The sequence below is a fragment of the Heptranchias perlo genome, chromosome 14 (genome assembly GCF_035084215.1).
Source record: "Heptranchias perlo isolate sHepPer1 chromosome 14, sHepPer1.hap1, whole genome shotgun sequence".
Taxonomy (NCBI): domain Eukaryota; kingdom Metazoa; phylum Chordata; class Chondrichthyes; order Hexanchiformes; family Hexanchidae; genus Heptranchias; species Heptranchias perlo.
In genome coordinates, this window is record NC_090338.1 from 2607657 (window position 1) to 2627350 (window position 19694).

General features: G+C 50.3%; 1 protein-coding gene across 3 annotated transcripts in view; it reads right to left on the bottom strand.

Annotated features, from left to right (window-relative positions):
* cyfip2 (cytoplasmic FMR1 interacting protein 2) overlaps positions 1-19694 on the bottom strand; it is a 174092-nt gene that overhangs the window by 69974 nt on the left and 84424 nt on the right. For all 3 annotated transcript variants that reach the window (XM_067995942.1, XM_067995943.1, XM_067995941.1), the window contains exons 17-22: positions 16258-16414; positions 12886-12982; positions 11954-12030; positions 11585-11693; positions 7844-7963; positions 6346-6545 (exon numbers count right to left, since the gene is read on the bottom strand). In XM_067995942.1, coding sequence (XP_067852043.1) covers positions 6346-6545; positions 7844-7963; positions 11585-11693; positions 11954-12030; positions 12886-12982; positions 16258-16414 — 760 coding nt within the window. The remainder of the gene's footprint in view (positions 1-6345; positions 6546-7843; positions 7964-11584; positions 11694-11953; positions 12031-12885; positions 12983-16257; positions 16415-19694) is intronic.

Sequence of the window (19694 nt, forward strand, 5' to 3'; positions counted from 1 at the left end):
TCTTGGAACCACCCTTGACCTTTACGGGAACATGTTGCCATTGTATGGTCTCAATCTCCCTTCTGAAAGACTCCCATTGCTCCGATGCGGATTTTCCTACAAGCAGCTGATCCCAGTCCATTTTGGCCAGATCCTGCCTTATCCTATTAAAATCGACCTTCCCCCAATTTAGAACCTTTATTTCCGGCCCCTCCCTGTCCTTTTCCATGACCACCTTAAATCTCACCGAATTATGGTCACTGTCACCAAAGTGCTCACCTACTAGCACTTCTTCCACTTGGCCGGCCACATTCCCTAGAATTAGGCCCAGTACCGCCCCCTCTCTTGTAGGACTTTCTGCATGCTGGCTCAAAAAGCTCTCCTGGATGCACGTTAAGAATTTTGTACCCTCTAAGCCTTTTACACTCTGAGTATCCCAGTTAATATTGGGGAAGTTGAAATCCCCCACGATTATTACCCTATTATTTGCACAATTTTCTGAGATTTGCCTACATATCTGTTCCTCTATCTCCCCCTGACTGTTTGGGGGCCTATAGTACACTCCCATCAAAGTGCTTGCCCCCTTTTTGTTTTTAAGCTCCACCCATATGGCCTCATTAGAGGAACCTGCTAATATATCATCCCTCCTTATGGCAGTAATTGATTCTTTAATTAATATTGCGACCCCCCCTCCTCTTATACCTCCCCCTCTGTCTCGCCTGAAGATTCTGTACCCCGGAATATTGAGCTGCCAGTCTTGCCCCTCCCTCAACCATGTCTCTGTGACAGCAACAATATCATACTCCCATGTGTTTATCAACACCTTCAGTTCATCCACCTTATTCGCAAGACTCCTTGCATTAAAATAGATGCCATCCAGCCTTGCCCTCACATATTTGCCCTGTCTTCCAAGCTGACTTGTTTTTTTCTCTATATTTGGCTGCACATCACCCCCTATTGTAGCTCCACTCTGTATCCCATCCCCCTGCCAAGTCAGTTTAAACCCCCCCCAACAGTGCTAGCAAACCTCCCCGCAAGGATATTTGTCCCGCTCTGGTTCAGGTGCAACCCGTCTGACTTGTACAAGTCCCACCTTCCCCAGAAGCAGGCCCAGTGATCCAGGAAACTGAAACCCTCCCTCCTGCACCAACTCTTTAGCCACGCATTCATCTGTTCTATCCTCCTATTTCTATACTCACTAGCCCGTGGCACTGGGAGTAATCCAGAGATTACAACCTTTGAGGTCCTGCTCTTTAATCTGCTACCTAGCTCCCTAAATTCTTGATGCAGGACCTCATCTCCCTTCCTACCTATGTTGTTGGTCCCAATGTGGACCACGACCTCTGCCTGCTCACCTTCCCCCTTGAGAATGCCCTGTAGCCGCTCGGTTGATTCCATACCCGGAATCAACCGAGTGAACCTTCTCTGAACTGCCTCCAATGCAAGTATGTCCTTCCTTAAATAAAAACACCTGAACTGTACGCAGTACTGCAGGTGTGGTCTCACCAGCACTCTGTACAGTTGTAGCATGACTTCCCAGCTTTTATACTCCATCCCCCTAGAAATAAAGGCCAATATTCTGTTTACCTTCCGGATTACCTGCTGCACCTGTATGTTGACTTTTTGTATTTTATGTACGAGGACACCCAGATCCCTCTGTACTGCAGCATTTTGTCGTATTTCTCCATTCAAATAATATTTTGCTTTTTTATTTTTCCTCCCAAAGTGGATGACTTCACATTTTCCCACATTATATTCCATCTGCCAAATTTTTGCCCATTCGCTTAACCTCTCAATATCCCTTTGCAGACACTTTGTGTCCTCATCACAACTTGCTTTTCCACCTATCTTTGTATCATCAGCAAATTTGGCCACAAGACACTCTGTTCCTTCATCCAAGTCATTGATATATATTGTAAATAGTTGAGGCCCCAGCACTGAGCCCTGCAGCACCCCATTAGTTACAGATTGCCATTTTGAAAATGACCCTTTTATCCCGACTCTTTGTTTTCTGTTAGTTAGCCAATCCTCTATCCATGCCAATATATTACCCCCAATACCATGAGCTCTTATCTTGTGCAGTAATGTTTTATGTGGCACCTTATCGAATGCCTTTTGGAAATCCAAATATACTGCATCCATTGGTTCCCCTTTATCCACCCTGCCCATTACTTCCTCAAAGAACTCTAATAAATTTGTCAGACGCGATTTCCCCTTCATAAAACCATGTTGACTCTCCTTGATTGTATTTTGAGTCTCCAAATGTCCTGCTACTACTTCCTTAATAATAGATTCTAGCATTTTCCCAGTGACAGATGTTAGGCTAACTGGTCTATAGTTACCTGCTTTCTGTCTCACGCCCTTCTTGAATAGGGGTGTTACGTTTGCGGTTTTCCAATCCGCTGGGACCTTTCCAGAATCTAGTGAATTCTGGAAGATTACAACCAATGCATCCACTATCTCTGTAGCCACTTCCTTTAAGACCCTCGGATGCAAGCCATCAGGTCCAGGGGACTTGTCAGCCTTTAGACCCATTAGTTTACCTAGTACTTTTTCTATAGTGATAGTGATTGTTTTTAGTTCCTCCCTCCCCTTTGCCCCTTGATTTTCTACTATTATTGGTATATTATTAGTGTCTTCTACTGTGAAGACAGATACAAAATATCTGTTCAATTCCTCTGCAATTTCCTTGTTTTCCATTATTATTTCCCCAGTCTCATCCTCCAAGGGACCAATGTTTACTTTAGCTACCCTCTTCCTTTTTATATACTAGTAGATGCTTTTACTGTCAGTTTTTATATTTCTTGCTAGTTTACTCTCATAATTTATTTTCTCCCTCTTTATTATTCTTTCAGTCATCCTTTGCTGGTTTTTAAAGTTTTCCCAATCTTCGGGCTTACCAGTAATCTTTGCCATGTTGTATGCTTTTTCTTTTAACCTGATACCATCCACGCTGACTGTCCTTGATTAGTCCGTGCCTTTCTAAATGACGGTTTATCCTGTCCCTCAGAATAGTTTCCAATAATTTGCCCACCACCGAGGTTAGACTGACTGGCCTGTCATTACTCGGTCTATCCCTCACTCCCTTTTTAAACAATGGTACAACGTTAGCAGTCCTCCAATCCTCCGGCACCGCGCCTGTATCCAGTGAGGATTGGAAAATGATGGTCAGAGCCTCCACTATTTCCTCCCTTGTTTCTCTTAACAGCCTGGGATACATTTCATCCGGGCCTGGTGATTTATCTACTTTCAAAGATGCTAAATCCTTTAATATTTCCTCTCTCACTATGTTTATCCCATCCAATATTTCACACTCCTCCTACTTAACTACAATCTCTGCATCATCCCTCTCCTTTGTGAAGACAGATGCAAATTATTCATTAAGAACCGTACCCACATCTTCCGCCTCCACACACAGGTTCCCTTTTTGGTTTCTAATAGGCCCTACTCTTTCCTTAGTTATCCTCTTGCTCTTAATGCATTTATAAAACATCTTTGGTTTTCCTTGATTTTACTTGTCAGTATTTTTTCATCCCCACTCTTTGCTTTCCTAATTTCCTTTTTAATTTCACCCCTGCACTTTCTATACTCCTCTAGACTCTTCCTCTAGACTCCTCCTCCTCCTACACTCCTCTACTGTGACACATGTCCAATTGCCTTTTGAAAGTTCCTATGGAATCTGATTCCACCACCCTTTCAGGGAGTGCGTTCCAGATCTTATTAACCCCGTGTGTGAAAACATTTCTCCTCATTTCCCCTATTGTTCTTTTGCCAATTATTTTAAATCTATGACCTCTGGTTACTGATTCACTTATCAGAGGAAACAGTTTCTCCCTACTTGCTCCATCAAAACCCCTCATGATTTTAAAACCTCTATTAGGTCTCCCCTTAACGTTTTCTGTTTTTTTTTATTCGTTCACGGGATGTGGGCATCGCTGGCGAGGCCGGCATTTATTGCCCATCCCTAATTGCCCTTGAGAAGGTGGTGGTGAGCCGCCTTCTTGAACCGCTGCAGTCCGTGAGGTGAAGGTTCTCCCACAGTGCTGTTAGGAAGGGAGTTCCAGGATTTTGACCCAGCGACGATGAAGGAACGGCGATATATTTCCAAGTCGGGATGGTGTGTGACTTGGAGGGGAACGTGCAGGTGGTGTTGTTCCCATGTGCCTGCTGCCCTTGTCCTTCTAGGTGGTAGAGGTCGCGGGTTTGGGAGGTGCTGTTGAAGAAGCCTTGGCGAGTTGCTGTAGTGCATCCTGTGGATGGTGCACACTGCAGCCACAGTGCGCCGGTGGTGAAGGGAGTGAACGTTTAGGGTGGTGGATGGGGTGCCAATCAAGCGGGCTGCTTTATCTTGGATGGTGTCGAGCTTCTTGAGTGTTGTTGGAGCTGCACTCATCCAGGCAAGTGGAGAGTATTCCATCACACTCCTGACTTGTGCCTTGTAGATGGTGGAAAGGCTTTGGGGAGTCAGGAGGTGAGTCACTCGCCACAGAATACCCAGCCTCTGACCTACTCTTGTAGCCACAGTATTTATGTGGCTGGTCCAGTTAAGTTTCTGGTCAATGGTGACCCACAGGATGTTGATGGTGGGGGATTCGGAGATGGTAATGCTGTTGAATGTCAAGGGGAGGTGGTTAGACTCTCTCTTATTGGAGATGGTCATTGCCTGGCACTTGTCTGGCATGAATGTTACTTGCCACTTATCAGCCCAAGCCTGGATGTTGTCCAGGTCTTGCTGCATGCGGGCACGGACTGCTTCATTATCTGAGGGGTTGCGAATGGAACTGAACACTGTGCAATCATCAGCAAACATCCCCATTTCTGGCCTTATGATGGAGGGAAGGTCATTGATGAAGCAGCTGAAGATGGTTGGGCCTAGGACACTGCCCTGAGGAACTCCTGCAGCAACGCCCTGGGGCTGAGATGATTGGCCTCCAACAACCACTACCATCTTCCTTTGTGCTAGATATGACTCCAGCCATTGGAGAGTTTTCTCCCTGATTCCCATTCTGTTCTAAGGAGAATAATCCCAGCTTCTCCAGTCTCTCCACATAACGGAAGTCCCTCATCCCTGGTACCATTCTAGTAAATCTCCTCTGCTCCCTCTCCAAGGCCTTGACATGCTCCCTAAAGCGTGGTGCCCAGAAATGGACACAATACTCCAGCCGAGGGCTATCCAGTGATTTGTAAAGGTTTAACATAACTTCCTTGTTTTTGTATTGAACACCCCTATTTACAAAGGCAAGTATCTCACACGCTTTCTTAACCGTCTTATCAACTTGCCCTGCCACCTTCAAAGATTTGTGAATATGCCCCCCCAGATCCCTCTGCTCTTGCACCCCATCAAAATAGCACCATTTAGATTATACTGCATCTCCATGTTGTTCCTCCCAAAGTACATCGCTTCACACTTATCCGCATTAAATTGTACCTGCCCATTTCACCAGTCTGCCTCTGTCCTCCTGAAGTCTGTGATTATCCTCCTCAATATTTACTACGTTACCAAGTTTTGTATCATCCGCAAACTTTGAACTTGTACTCCCTATACCCAAGTCCAGGTCATTTATATAGAACAAGAAAAGCAGTGGTCCTAATTCTGACCCCTGGGGGACCCCACTGCGTACTTCTCTCCAATCAGAAAAACATCCGTTCACCACCACTCTCTGCCTCCTATCCCGCAGCCAACTACGTCCCCAAGTTACCTCCGACCCTTTCATCCCATGTGCTTCTATTTTCTGAACAAGTCTGTTATGTGGAACTTTATCAAATGCCTTTTGAAAATCCACAATGATTGGACTGAGAGGGTTAATCTGTCGTGTCTCAATTCCTGATTTCTGCCTGTATTGCATCTGCCAGGTATCTGCCCATTTCACCAGTCTGTTTAATTTAAGAGATTTAGAACAGACGGCAGGAGAAACCTCTTCACAGAGAGAGAGTTGTGAGGCCGTGGAATTCACTCCCAGGGTCAGTGGTTGAGGCAGAAACTGTGTCAATATTGTAGATTAGATTGGAGAGGGGGGGGATGAAGGAAAAGGGATTGAAGGGAATGGGAACAGGGAGGGGGAATGTGATCAGGACTATTTGCTGGTGTGGAGGGTAAATGCAGACACAGACTGGTTGGGCCGAATGGCCTGTTTCCGAGCTGTAACTTCTATATTTCTACATCGCAGGAGTGTCGTCAAGGTGACAGGATGAGAAACCTCCATCCTCCTGCTCTGCAGTCTTTCCAAAGTGACAATGGACACAATCACGTACAGAGAGTTGGAGAGGTCACCAAGAGCCTCCTGGATTTGGAACGCGGTGGGGGGGGGAATAACAAAAAGAATCCCCTCCCCACCCCCCCCGCCCCGGCGAATGGGCGACACTAACCGATTGGTTGATCCGTTGTAGCAGTAATTGGGCAGAAAGTCGAAGTTGAGTTCCCAGAAGACGTGAAGTGTGATTCGTCCGTAAGGAGCAGAGACGTTGTGATTGGCCTCTCTGAACATGGCGTCGAAGCTGTCCAGGGTCATGTGTTTGGAGAGGAGGCGGTGAGTGAGGCGATTTACCTCAAACAGCCATTCGAGTTCCTGTGGGGGGAGGAAGAGCAGAGAGTTTCATCAAAAACCCGTTTCTTCCCCCTCCCCCTGCTTCACAATTTCATCTGCTCCTCTCCTAAAAAAAATGTTTCTATCTCCCTTTCGCTATTCGGGGGTCTATAGTTCACTCCTAGTCGTGTGACTGCCCCTTTTTTATTTCTTAGCTCAACCCATATGGCCTTGATTGATGATCCATTTAGCATTTCATCCCTTCTCACAACTGCAATTGATTCTTTAACCAATAATGCTACCCCCCACCTCCTTTTTTATCACCCACTCTATCCTGCCTGAAAACTCTATATCCAGGGATATTGAGCTGCCAATTATCCCCCTCTTTAAGCCAGGTTTCCGTTATAGTAATGATATCATGCTGCCATGTGTCTATCTGTGCCCTTAGCTCATCTGCTTTGTTTGTAATACTCCTTGCATTGAAGTATATCTCCTTTAACCCCGTCAAATTCCTGTGCTGAACACTATTTAACCTTTGCTTCTTTTGCCTTTCTGAGTCGCTAACTACGTCACTAACTGCTTTTCTGCTTCCCGTTTCCTGGTCTGAATTTGTCCTATCTGTACCTGCCCTTTGGTTCCCATCCCCCTGCCATACTAGTTTAAACCCTCCCCAACAGAACAACAAATGCCCCCGCGAGGATATTGGTTCCGGTTCTGCTTGGGTGTAACCCGTCCAGCTTGTACAGGTCCCGCCTTTCCCAGAATCGGTCCCAATGCCTCAGGAATTTAAACCCCTCGAAGTGATATAGGAGTCAGAATATCTGTAGCCTCTGACTGACTTGAGTTGGGACTTGTATAGAAAGGATTCCACGCAGTTCATCCTGGGTCCTGACCTGCATCTGAGAGCAATTAAACTTCGACTGACCTCACAGGATGCGGTATTAGTTTTCAAACACTGAAAGGGTGTGCAGGAAATCACAGGGTGCAGTGGAATCATATAATGATACAGCACAGAAGGAGGCCATTCGCCCCATCGTGCCTGTGCCGGCTCTTTGAAAGAGCTGTCAAATTCGTCCCACTCCCCCTGCTCTTTCCCGGTAGCCCTGCAAATTATTAGAGTTTGAACACTGAAAGGGTGTGTGGGAAATTTCTTCGCTTTAAGTTGTTAATCAATGGGAACTAAGCTTATTAACGCCTCACACATTAAGCATTTACCTGCTAATTTTGCACAGTGCCACCCTCTAGACCCCTGTTGCGTCTACCATAACACTGGAACACATCAGCCCTCCCTGTCCCTCCCCCCACTTTATCTCCCAGCTCGATGAAGTTGATCTTCTCACCACAACAGACGTCAAGTCCTCACTCTCGAACCTGCTGATGGCGTGGTCCAGTGATTTGTACATGGCGGCTGAAATTCTCTGCGTGATGAGCCTGTTCAGGTCAATGGACCTCCCCAAGAGCTGCAGAGACATCGACAGGTTAAACCCCAGCCCATCAGACCGTGCATTGTCCCAACATTATCCGCCCTTTCTCGAAAGGCGCCGAGTCCTCACAGGGCGACAGTCCCTCTTGTAGAAAAGGACCTTTGGGACCTCACCCACGTGTCCATTCAACCAGCGTGAGCGCAGGAAGTGCCTGTCCCCGGGCTAACTGACAACAGAGGACAGTCGGTAGCCTGGTGGTTATGGGCCTGAGCCAGCAAGATCGAGGTTGTGAGTTCAAATCCCCACTGTGAAAATAAACAGCTACAAAAAGTGACCGTGAACAAGACAGTTTCTGATTCACAACAAGACCCGTAATATTCCTCATCCCATAAACGAGCTGGCCTTGGGCAGGTGTTTCCTTACGCAGAGAGGGGTCCGGTGGTGTAGGGGTGACATCACTGGACTAATAATCCAGAGAATGTGAGTTCAAAATAAATCTGGAAATAATAATCTGGGATCAGTAAAAGTGACCCTGAAACTGTCGGATTGTCGTAAAAACCCAACTGGTTCACTGATGTCCTTTAGGGAAGGAAACCTGCCGTCCTTACCCGGTCTGGGCCTATAGGTGACTCCAGTCCCCACACCAACCTGGTTGACTCTTAACTGCCCTCTGGCTTGTTCACTAATTTAGCCTCAAGAAGAAGGCCCAGCACCACTTCCTTCTCAGGGTAACGAGGGATGGGCAATAAATGCCGGCCTTGCCAGCGATGCCCACATCCCGAGAATGAATTTTGAAAAAAAAACTTCCTGAGAACATATAGAGAGAAAGTAATCGCTGCGTCTTGTGATCCAGTCCTCCAGACCCACTCCTTCCAGTGGGACTCAGCGGATGGGAATCTGGATCAGGAACCCTGGCCGATTTTATCCCTTTCTTGGCAGCACGGAAGGAGGGCAGTTATCCCTATGCTGGCGGAGGTCACAGGTCAGGAATCAAGCCTGAACTTTGTCAGTCTGTGAAGCTCAGTTCCACACCGGGCAGTGTAAATACTCACTGAGCCATTGGGGCAGCCATTTCCCTGGAGATACACCTCCCCACACACAGTACCTGGAGATACACCTCTCCACACACAGTACCTGGAGATACACCTCCCCACACACAGTACCTGGAGATACACCTCCCCACACACAGTACCTGGAGATACACCTCCCCACACACAGTACCTGGAGATACACCTCCCCACACACAGTACCTGGAGATACACCTCCCCACACACAGTACCTGGAGATACACCTCCCCACACACAGTACCTGGAGATACACCTCCCCACACACAGTACCTGGAGATACACCTCCCCACACACAGTACCTGGAGATACACCTCCCCACACACAGTACCTGGAGATACACCTCCCCACACACAGTACCTGGAGATACACCTCTCCACACACTGTACCTGGAGATACACCTCCCCACACACTGTACCTGGAGATACACCTCCCCACACACAGTACCTGGAGATACACCTCCCCACACACAGGACCTGGAGATACACCTCCCCACACACAGTACCTGGAGATACACCTCCCCACACACAGTACCTGGAGATACACCTCCCCACACACTGTACCTGGAGATACACCTCCCCACACACAGTACCTGGAGATACACCTCCCCACACACAGTACCTGGAGATACACCTCCCCACACACAGGACCTGGAGATACACCTCCCCACACACAGTACCTGGAGATACACCTCCCCACACACTGTACCTGGAGATACACCTCCCCACACACAGTACCTGGAGATACACCTCCCCACACACAGTACCTGGAGATACACCTCCCCACACACAGGACCTGGAGATACACCTCCCCACACACTGTACCTGGAGATACACCTCCCCACACACTGTACCTGGAGATACACCTCCCCACACACAGTACCTGGAGATACACCTCCCCACACACAGTACCTGGAGTTACACCTCCCCACACACTGTACCTGGAGATACACCTCCCCACACACTGTACCTGGAGATACACCTCCCCACACACAGTACCTGGAGATACACCTCCCCACACACAGTACCTGGAGATACACCTCCCCACACACAGTACCTGGAGATACACCTCCCCACACACAGTACCTGGAGATACACCTCCCCACACACTGTACCTGGAGATACACCTCCCCACACACAGGACCTGGAGATACACCTCCCCACACACAGGACCTGGAGATACACCTCCCCACACACTGTACCTGGAGATACACCTCCCCACACACTGTACCTGGAGATACACCTCCCCACACACAGTACCTGGAGATACACCTCCCCACACACAGTACCTGGAGTTACACCTCCCCACACACAGTACCTGGAGTTACACCTCCCCACACACAGTACCTGGAGATACACCTCCCCACACACAGTACCTGGAGATACACCTCCCCACACACTGTACCTGGAGTTACACCTCCCCACACACAGTACCTGGAGATACACCTCCCCATACACAGTAACTGGAGATACACCTCCCCACACACAGTACCTGGAGATACACCTCCCCACACACAGTACCTGGAGATACACCTCCCCACACACAGTACCTGGAGATACACCTCCCCACACACAGTACCTGGAGATACACCTCCCCACACACAGTACCTGGAGATACACCTCCCCACACACAGTACCTGGAGATACACCTCCCCACACACAGTACCTGGAGATACACCTCCCCACACACAGTACCTGGAGATACACCTCCCCACACACAGTACCTGGAGATACACCTCCCCACACACTGTACCTGGAGATACACCTCCCCACACACAGTACCTGGAGATACACCTCCCCACACACTGTACCTGGAGATACACCTCCCCACACACTGTACCTGGAGATACACCTCCCCACACACTGTACCTGGAGATACACCTCTCCACACACAGTACCTGGAGATACACCTCCCCACACACAGTACCTGGAGATACACCTCCCCACACACAGTACCTGGAGATACACCTCCCCACACACTGTACCTGGAGATACACCTCCCCACACACAGTACCTGGAGATACACCTCTCCACACACAGTACCTGGAGATACACCTCCCCACACACAGTACCTGGAGATACACCTCCCCACACACTGTACCTGGAGATACACCTCCCCACACACAGTACCTGGAGATACACCTCTCCACACACAGTACCTGGAGATACACCTCCCCACACACAGTACCTGGAGATACACCTCCCCACACACTGTACCTGGAGATACACCTCTCCACACACAGTACCTGGAGATACACCTCCCCACACACAGTACCTGGAGTTACACCTCCCCACACACAGTACCTGGAGATACACCTCTCCACACACAGTACCTGGAGATACACCTCCCCACACACAGTACCTGGAGATACACCTCTCCACACACAGTACCTGGAGATACACCTCCCCACACACAGTACCTGGAGATACACCTCCCCACACACTGTACCTGGAGATACACCTCCCCACACACAGTACCTGGAGATACACCTCCCCACACACAGTACCTGGAGATACACCTCCCCACACACTGTACCTGGAGATACACCTCCCCACACACAGTACCTGGAGATACACCTCCCCACACACAGTACCTGGACGTGTCTTTGTTTCAGTAAAGTCTCGTAACGATTGGATGGCGGGTATGGGATGATGACGCCATAGTTCTTGCATTCTGCCCGGAATCTTTTATCCAATAATACACTTTGAAGAAGAAGGAAATATATAAGGGTCACGACTGTAAATTCATTTGTGTCTTTAGAGGTTACAGACATGAGTTTATTCCTAACTGTAGCTCGAAACGAAACCCAGAGGCCATCGTAAGAGCGACATATAAAAGGACAAAAACTTAAGGTTTGTGCCAGCAGCAGAAAGCGAAAGAATTTTTACAACATGGAACACATCATCACAAGTGGCTATTGAGTGGGTGACGACATCAGAGAGGGAAAGAGGTCCTACTGTACCTGCCCGCCATGGCCTTGTAATAAGCAAAGATTTGATCTGCCAACTTGTAAACAAACTGGTCGAAGCAGAGGTTCACCTGGAAAACAACCAGATAAAGTAAGGAGGTGGGACACTTTGCGCAGTGCTTCCCCGCACAGTAACCATGGGCAATGGGAGCTTGCTGGGCACCCACATTCCCAATGCATTGACGCGGACTGGGACGCCCAGAGGAGACCATTCAGCCCCTCGAGCCTGTTCCACCATTCAGTGAGATCATGGCTGATCTGTATCCCAACTCCATCCACCCGCCTCGGCTCCATATCCCTGAATACCCTCGGTTAGCAAAAATCCATCGACCTCAGATTTAAAATTATTAATTGAGTAGCATCTACTGCTTTTAGTGGGAGTGAGTTCCACACTTCTCCCACCCTTTGTGTGAAGAAGTGTTTCCAAACTTCTCTCCTGAATGGCCTGGCTCTGATTTTAAGGTTATGTCCCCTTGTCCTAGACTCCCCCACCGGCTGAAAAAGTTTCTCTCTCTCTACCCAATCAATTCCTTTCAAAATCCTAAAAACCTCAATCAAATCTCCCCTTAACCTTCTATATTCCGGGGAATACAAGCCTAGTTTATGTGATCTCTCCTCATAATCTAACCCTTGGAGCCTGGTAACATTCTGGTGAATCTGCGCTGCACTCCCTCCAAGGCCAGTATATCCTTTCCAAGGTGCGGTGCCCAGAACTGTACCCAGTGCTGCAGCCAATCTTCTGCTCACTGGTCTGGAGATGCTGAGGTCAATTGTGGAGTCTCACGGCTGGCGTGACTGGGATCGGCTAACTCAGCACGGAACAGGGATCAGTGCTGGGATCTTGCTGATCAGTCCGTCTCAGTGCCACACTGGACGGGCTTGTTCTGGAAAAAAAGCATCAAACAGTGAACTAAAAGTTCACTCACCTCGGCTTCGATTTCATCGTACAGGAACTGCTTCTTGAATTTTGTCAGCGTGTAGTATGCACTGTCATTGTACAGATCCAGCGGGTACAAAACGTATCTAGAAATGGGAAAGTCAACGGAGGAATTAGAAATGTTGGTTTTTGGTTGTATTTTGACCAATTCTCTTCCTCTGTGTTGATGCTCAGCGCCTGATCCTATTGGTAAGGAGTCAAATAATTTCTGCCTCAACGTAACTCAATTCTACCACAAGGAACACGGAATGGGAGGCCATCAGGATAAACAAGATGACCCCCTCATCAGACTATGTCCAATCCACCCTATCACAGACTCTACCCAACCCAATTCATGACCTGAGGGGAACATTCTGCAGAGCATCACCTGCCGCTGGAGGTCCATCGAGCAAAACATAAAATGGGGCACCCAGGACCGCACACAGTGCTCCAACTGTGGCCCAACCATTGCCTTGTACAAATTTATCATTTCCTCTTTGCTCTTGTACTCCACACCTCTACTTATAAAACCTAAAATGCTGTTGACCTTTTTATGGCGTTATGTGCACTGTTGTCGGAGGCGCCGTCTTTCGGATGAGACGTTAAACCGAGGCCCCGTCTGCCCTCTCAGGTGGATGTAAAAGATCCCATGGCCACTATTCAATGAAGAGCAGGGGAGTTCCCCCCTGGTCTCCTGGTCAATATCCATCCCTCAACCAAAACCTAAAAACACTGATTGTCCTGGAGCCGGCCGGGGAGTGGAGACCGGAGCTCCAGACGGTCCCGGGGAACGGAGGCCGGAGCTCCAGACGGTCCCGGGGAACGGAGACCGGAGCTCCAGACGGTCCCGGGGAGTGGAGACCGGAGCTCCAGACGGTCCCGGGGAGCGGAGACCGGAGCTCCAGACGGTCCCGGGGAGCGGAGACCGGAGCTCCAGACGGTCCCGGGGAGCGGAGACCGGAGCTCCAGACGGTCCCGGGGAGCGGAGACCGGAGCTCCAGACGGTCCCGGGGAGCGGAGACCGGAGCTCCAGACGGTCCCGGGGAGCGGAGACCGGAGCTCCAGACGGTCCCGGGGAGCGGAGACCGGAGCTCCAGACGGTCCCGGGGAGCGGAGACCGGAGCTCCAGACGGTCCCGGGGAGTGGAGACCGGAGCTCCAGACGGTCCCGGGGAGCGGAGACCGGAGCTCCAGACGGTCCAGGGGAGCGGAGACCGGAGCTCCAGACGGTCCCGGGGAGCGGAGACCGGAGCTCCAGACAGTCCCGGGGCGTGGAGACCGGAGCTCCAGACGGTCCCGGGGAGTGGAGACCGGAGCTCCAGACGGTCCCGGGGCGTGGAGACCGGAGCTCCAGACAGTCCCGGGGCGTGGAGACCGGAGCTCCAGACGGTCCCGGGGAACGGAGGCCGGAGCTCCAGTCGGTCCCGGGGAACGGAGACCGGAGCTCCAGACGGTCCCGGGGAGTGGAGACCGGAGCTCCAGACGGTCCTGGGGAGCGGAGACCGGAGCTCCAGACAGTCCCGGGGAGCGGAGACCGGAGCTCCAGATGGTCCCGGGGAGCGGAGACCGGAGCTCCAGACGGTCCCGGGGAGCGGAGACCGGAGCTCCAGACGGTCCCGGGGAGCGGAGACCGGAGCTCCAGACGGTCCCGGGGAGCGGAGACCGGAGCTCCAGACGGTCCCGGGGAGTGGAGACCGGAGCTCCAGACGGTCCCGGGGAGTGGAGACCGGAGCTCCAGACGGTCCCGGGGAGTGGAGACCGGAGCTCCAGACGGTCCCGGGGAGTGGAGACCGGAGCTCCAGACGGTCCCGGGGCGTGGAGACCGGAGCTCCAGACGGTCCCGGGGCGTGGAGACCGGAGCTCCAGACGGTCCCGGGGAGCGGAGACCGGAGCTCCAGACGGTCCCGGGGAGCGGAGACCGGAGCTCCAGACGGTCCCGGGGAGCGGAGACCGGAGCTCCAGACGGTCCCGGGGAGCGGAGACCGGAGCTCCAGACGGTCCCGGGGAGCGGAGACCGGAGCTCCAGACGGTCCCGGGGAGCGGAGACCGGAGCTCCAGACGGTCCCGGGGAGCGGAGACCGGAGCTCCAGACGGTCCCGGGGAGTGGAGACCGGAGCTCCAGACGGTCCCGGGGAGTGGAGACCGGAGCTCCAGACAGTCCCGGGGCGTGGAGACCGGAGCTCCAGACGGTCCCGGGGAGTGGAGACCGGAGCTCCAGACGGTCCCGGGGCGTGGAGACCGGAGCTCCAGACAGTCCCGGGGCGTGGAGACCGGAGCTCCAGACAGTCCCGGGGAGCGGAGACCGGAGCTCCAGACGGTCCCGGGGCGTGGAGACCGGAGCTCCAGACGGTCCCGGGGAGTGGAGACCGGAGCTCCAGACGGTCCCGGGGAGTGGAGACCGGAGCTCCAGACGGTCCCGGGGAGTGGAGACCGGAGCTCCAGACGGTCCCGGGGCGTGGAGACCGGAGCTCCAGACAGTCCCGGGGAACGGAGACCGGAGCTCCAGACAGTCCCGGGGAGTGGAGACCGGAGCTCCAGACGGTCCCGGGGAGTGGAGACCGGAGCTCCAGCTCTGAATTCTTGGTTGACATCCAGCGGGATTCTGATGTCTGGTGGGTGTGGGTGGCCCCTCCTCATCGTATGGGTTGTGGGAGCCCAGAAAACCCTCCCCCAGTAAAGGACTAACCCCCCTATCAGCCGGTATAAGGATGATCATGACCATGGAAGGAGCATTCACGTCACGGCCTGTCAGGCTGTTAATCAGCCTGCGAATCCTCCCACTATCTCACACTGTTCTCCAAGGGAAAAGCCTGAAGATAAAAAAACCATGCTCCTTGTGTAGACTCTGAGCCAGACGCTAAATTAGTGCCAGATTTCAAGGGCCCCAAATCGGATCAAGATTCAGATAGAATCCTGAAACTGATATAGTTCAGCCCACTCCCTCTCCATGAGCTAACCTGTCACTAACCGACTTAACACATTACCCAACATTGCAATGATTGGGTGAACCAAACCGCTCAACATTCATCATTGAACAAAAGTATTGGAAAAGACACAACAAATTTGTTTGAGTTCTATTTAAGAAATTTTTGTATGTCAAGGAATATTGCCCTAAAAGAAAGCAAAATAAGATCCCTTGTTCGAATCTGTCTTTAAATTGTGGGATGTCCAAAACTGGTCAATTTCAGATTCCTGGTGAGATCGGAGATCTTGAAGATTTCCTCTGTGCAGTGTTTTGAGTGACCGTGTTTACGATTTCGTCAGAAACACCAAGGAGAGGAATAGTTCGAGATTATCGTGTTACAAGAAGCGAGCAGGGAACTCTTCCCCACACAGTGATTCACAGGAAACCCAAACACTAGAAGGTAGGAATGAAACATTACTCCATCATGGACGGCTCTTTCGTCTCCAGAATATGGTCAGTCAGAATCCACGGCATTGACATCTCGATGGGGAACTGGATCCTCCTGCCCATGGTCAGTTCCAGGAAGAACTCTCTGAACCAGAGCTGGGACAGGTCACAACACTGCTGGAGGGACTCTGAAACAAGAACAACATCAGCTGAAGCATAGCACGTAGACTAGAGCTTGATTTAATCCTCCTCGAGAACACAAGAACAGGATAGAATGAGAAAACGCCATTCAGCTCACCAGTCCCACTCCTCCCACAGTCCGTGTAAACCCTGTCCTAACATAGACTCCACCCACCATTTAATCTCCTCCCACAGCCCATGTACACTCTCCCCTATCATGGACTCTCCCCACCCATTTAATCTCCCCCCACAGCCCATGTACACTCTCCCCTATCATGGACTCTACCCACCCATTTAATCTCCTCCCACAGCCCATGTACACTCTCCCCTATCATGGACTCTACCCACCCATTTAATCTCCCCCCACAGCCCATGTACACTCTCCCCTATCATGGACTCTCCCCACCCATTTAATCTCCCCCCACAGCCCATGTACACTCTCCCCTATCATGGACTCTACCCACCCATTTAATCTCCTCCCACAGCCCATGTACACTCTCCCCTATCATGGACTCTACCCACCCATTTAATCTCCCCCCACAGCCCATGTACACTCTCCCCTATCATGGACTCTACCCACCCATTTAATCTCCCCCCACAGCTCATGTACACTCTCCCCCATCATGGACTCTCCCCACCCATTTAATCTCCCCCCACAGCCCATGTACACTCTCCCCCATCATGGACTCTCCCCACCCATTTAATCCCCTCCCACAGCCCATGTACACTCTCCCCTCTCATGGACTCTCCCCACCCATTTAATCTCCCCCCACAGCCCATGTACACTCTCCCCCATCATGGACTCTCCCCACCCATTTAATCTCCCCCCACAGCCCATGTACACTCTCCCCTATCACGGACTCTCCCCACCCATTTAATCCCCTCCCACAGCCCATTGAATATGTTGATAAGGGGCCTAATGCTTGTTTTAGGTGGCTGCCCAGGAGCCTAAAAAATGTGACCCACGAATTTAGTAGTGGGCCCGAAGGCTGCACAGATTGTTATGCTTTGCAACCATTTTACGCCTGAAAAACTGTCACAACGCGTACAAATTTCTACCCCATAATGTTTTTGTTTGTACATTTTATGAAGTATTGGTCAGTAATCATAGAATCGTAGAAAATTTAACGGCACAGAAGAGGCCACTCGGCCCATCGTGTCCGTGCCGGCTGAAAATGAGCCACTGAGCCTAATCCCACTTTCCAGCACTTGGTCCGTAGCCCTGTAGGTTACGGCTCTTCAGGTGCACATCCAGCTACTTTTTAAATGAGTTGAGGGTTTCTGCCTCTCCCACCCTCTCAGGCAGTGAGTTCCAGACCCCCACCACCCTCTGGGTGAAAAATTCTCCTCAGCTCCCCTCTAATCCTTCTACCAATTACTTTAAATCGATGCCCCCTGGTTATTGACCTCTCCGCTAAGGGAAATAGATCCTTCCTATCCACTCTATCTAGGTCCTTTAACATTTTGTACACCTCAATCAAGTCTCCCCTTAGCCTCCTCTGTTCCAAGGAAAACAACCCCAGCCTATCCAGTCTTTCCCCATAGCTAAAATTCTCCAGCCCTGGGAACGAGGACAATCTGCACTGAGCGATGAGTAACCTAACTCTGAATCGGGGGCATCACTGCAGTTCCCAGCATGCGGTCAGCAGTTTTCTCCAGATATTGAGTTGTACTCAAGACCTGAAAGACGACCTGGGACTTCCAGAATTTTCCATTTTGAAAATCATTCTGCTTTATTTGTTTTTCTCTCCTTTTCACAGATGTTACATAAATCGTCACACAGGCAGGATTCTTCATCAAAGAAATCCAGTTGTGAGTTTAAGAGTGTTTTATAGACTGGGTGGTTACGAGGTTACCATGGTAACCATCTTGTTTCTAAGTGACAGTACAAAAAAAAATCCGACTGATAAGATTTCCTTTTCTATAATTTGTTGAATAGTTTTCAGATTCAAATCAAATTAAATAAAAAATGTTTAGAAATTCATCTCTCACGCTTTTGACAATTAAATTCCCGTTTAGTTATCCCTCGGATACAATAATACGTTACAGAAAAAGACCGCATATAATCGGAAATCAAACATGGTGAATCTTCTCAATTGGTTCTATTGATAGTTCAATATTCAGGATTTGTTACATAGGAACAGGAGGAGGCCATTCAGCCCCTCGAGCCTGTTCAGCCATTCAATCAGATCGTGGCTGATCTGCATCTCAATTCCATTTACCAGCCTTGGTTCCATATCCCTCGATACCCTCAAACAACAAAAATCTATCCATTTCAGTCTTGAAAGTTCCAACTGACCCCCAGCATCCAAAGCCTTTTGGAGGGGGACGAGATCCAGATTTCTGCTCCCCTTTGTGTGAAGAAGTGCTTCCTGACATCACCCCTGAACGGCCTGGCTCTAATTTTAAGGTTGTGCCCCCCTTGTCCTGGACTCCCCCCACCGGAGGAAATAGTTTCTCTCTATCGATCCTATCAAATCCTTTAATCATCTTCAGCACCTCAATTAGATCACCCCTTAACCTTCAAATGAATAAAATAATAATGAGGGGGCTGGACTGGGTTCATATTGATGGATTACTGTAGTTAGATCAGTCAGGACCATGTGTGTAAGTTGCCAGGATAGGACGAGGTTAGATGTCAGGTGGTTCCTCTTTACCCAGAGGAGAGTCGACCAATGGGACAAGTTGCCAGCTCGTGTATTGACTGCATTTTTGCTGATTCACTGCAAACCTTCAGAAGGGGAGCTGGACAGTTCCTGGCCTGGGAGGAGATCACCGCCTACAAAATGTAGGTGGAATAAGAAGTGATATAACTCACCTGGGCTCCTGGGCTGGTTTTGATTACTTAAGGGGGGGGTCAGAGAGGAATTTTCCAGATTTTTTTTTCTCCCTAAATTGGCCTTGGGTTTCTCGCCCAGGAGATCACATGACTGCTGGTGGGTTTTTGTAAATCTTGATGCTTAGGACCTGGTGGTTTTATGGGCCCGGCTCGATTGACCAGCCTTCATCTTCTGTATGTTCTCCCAGTGTCCCAGTCAACATTCCCCCCTTAACCAACACCACCAAAAACAGACAACCTGATCGTTCAGGTTAAGTCCCAAATTTCACTTCAATTCCTTCCCTCATGTTTCGGATTTAATCACTCCTGCCCTCCACCCGATCGTAGACCTTCCCCTTTGTTCTTTCCTTTTCCCCCCCTTCCACCCTCCCCGCTTTCCCTGGCTCTGTATTTGCTTAAAAGCTGTTAACTCTTTAACATCTTCTAGTTCTGATGAAAGGAATTCGGCC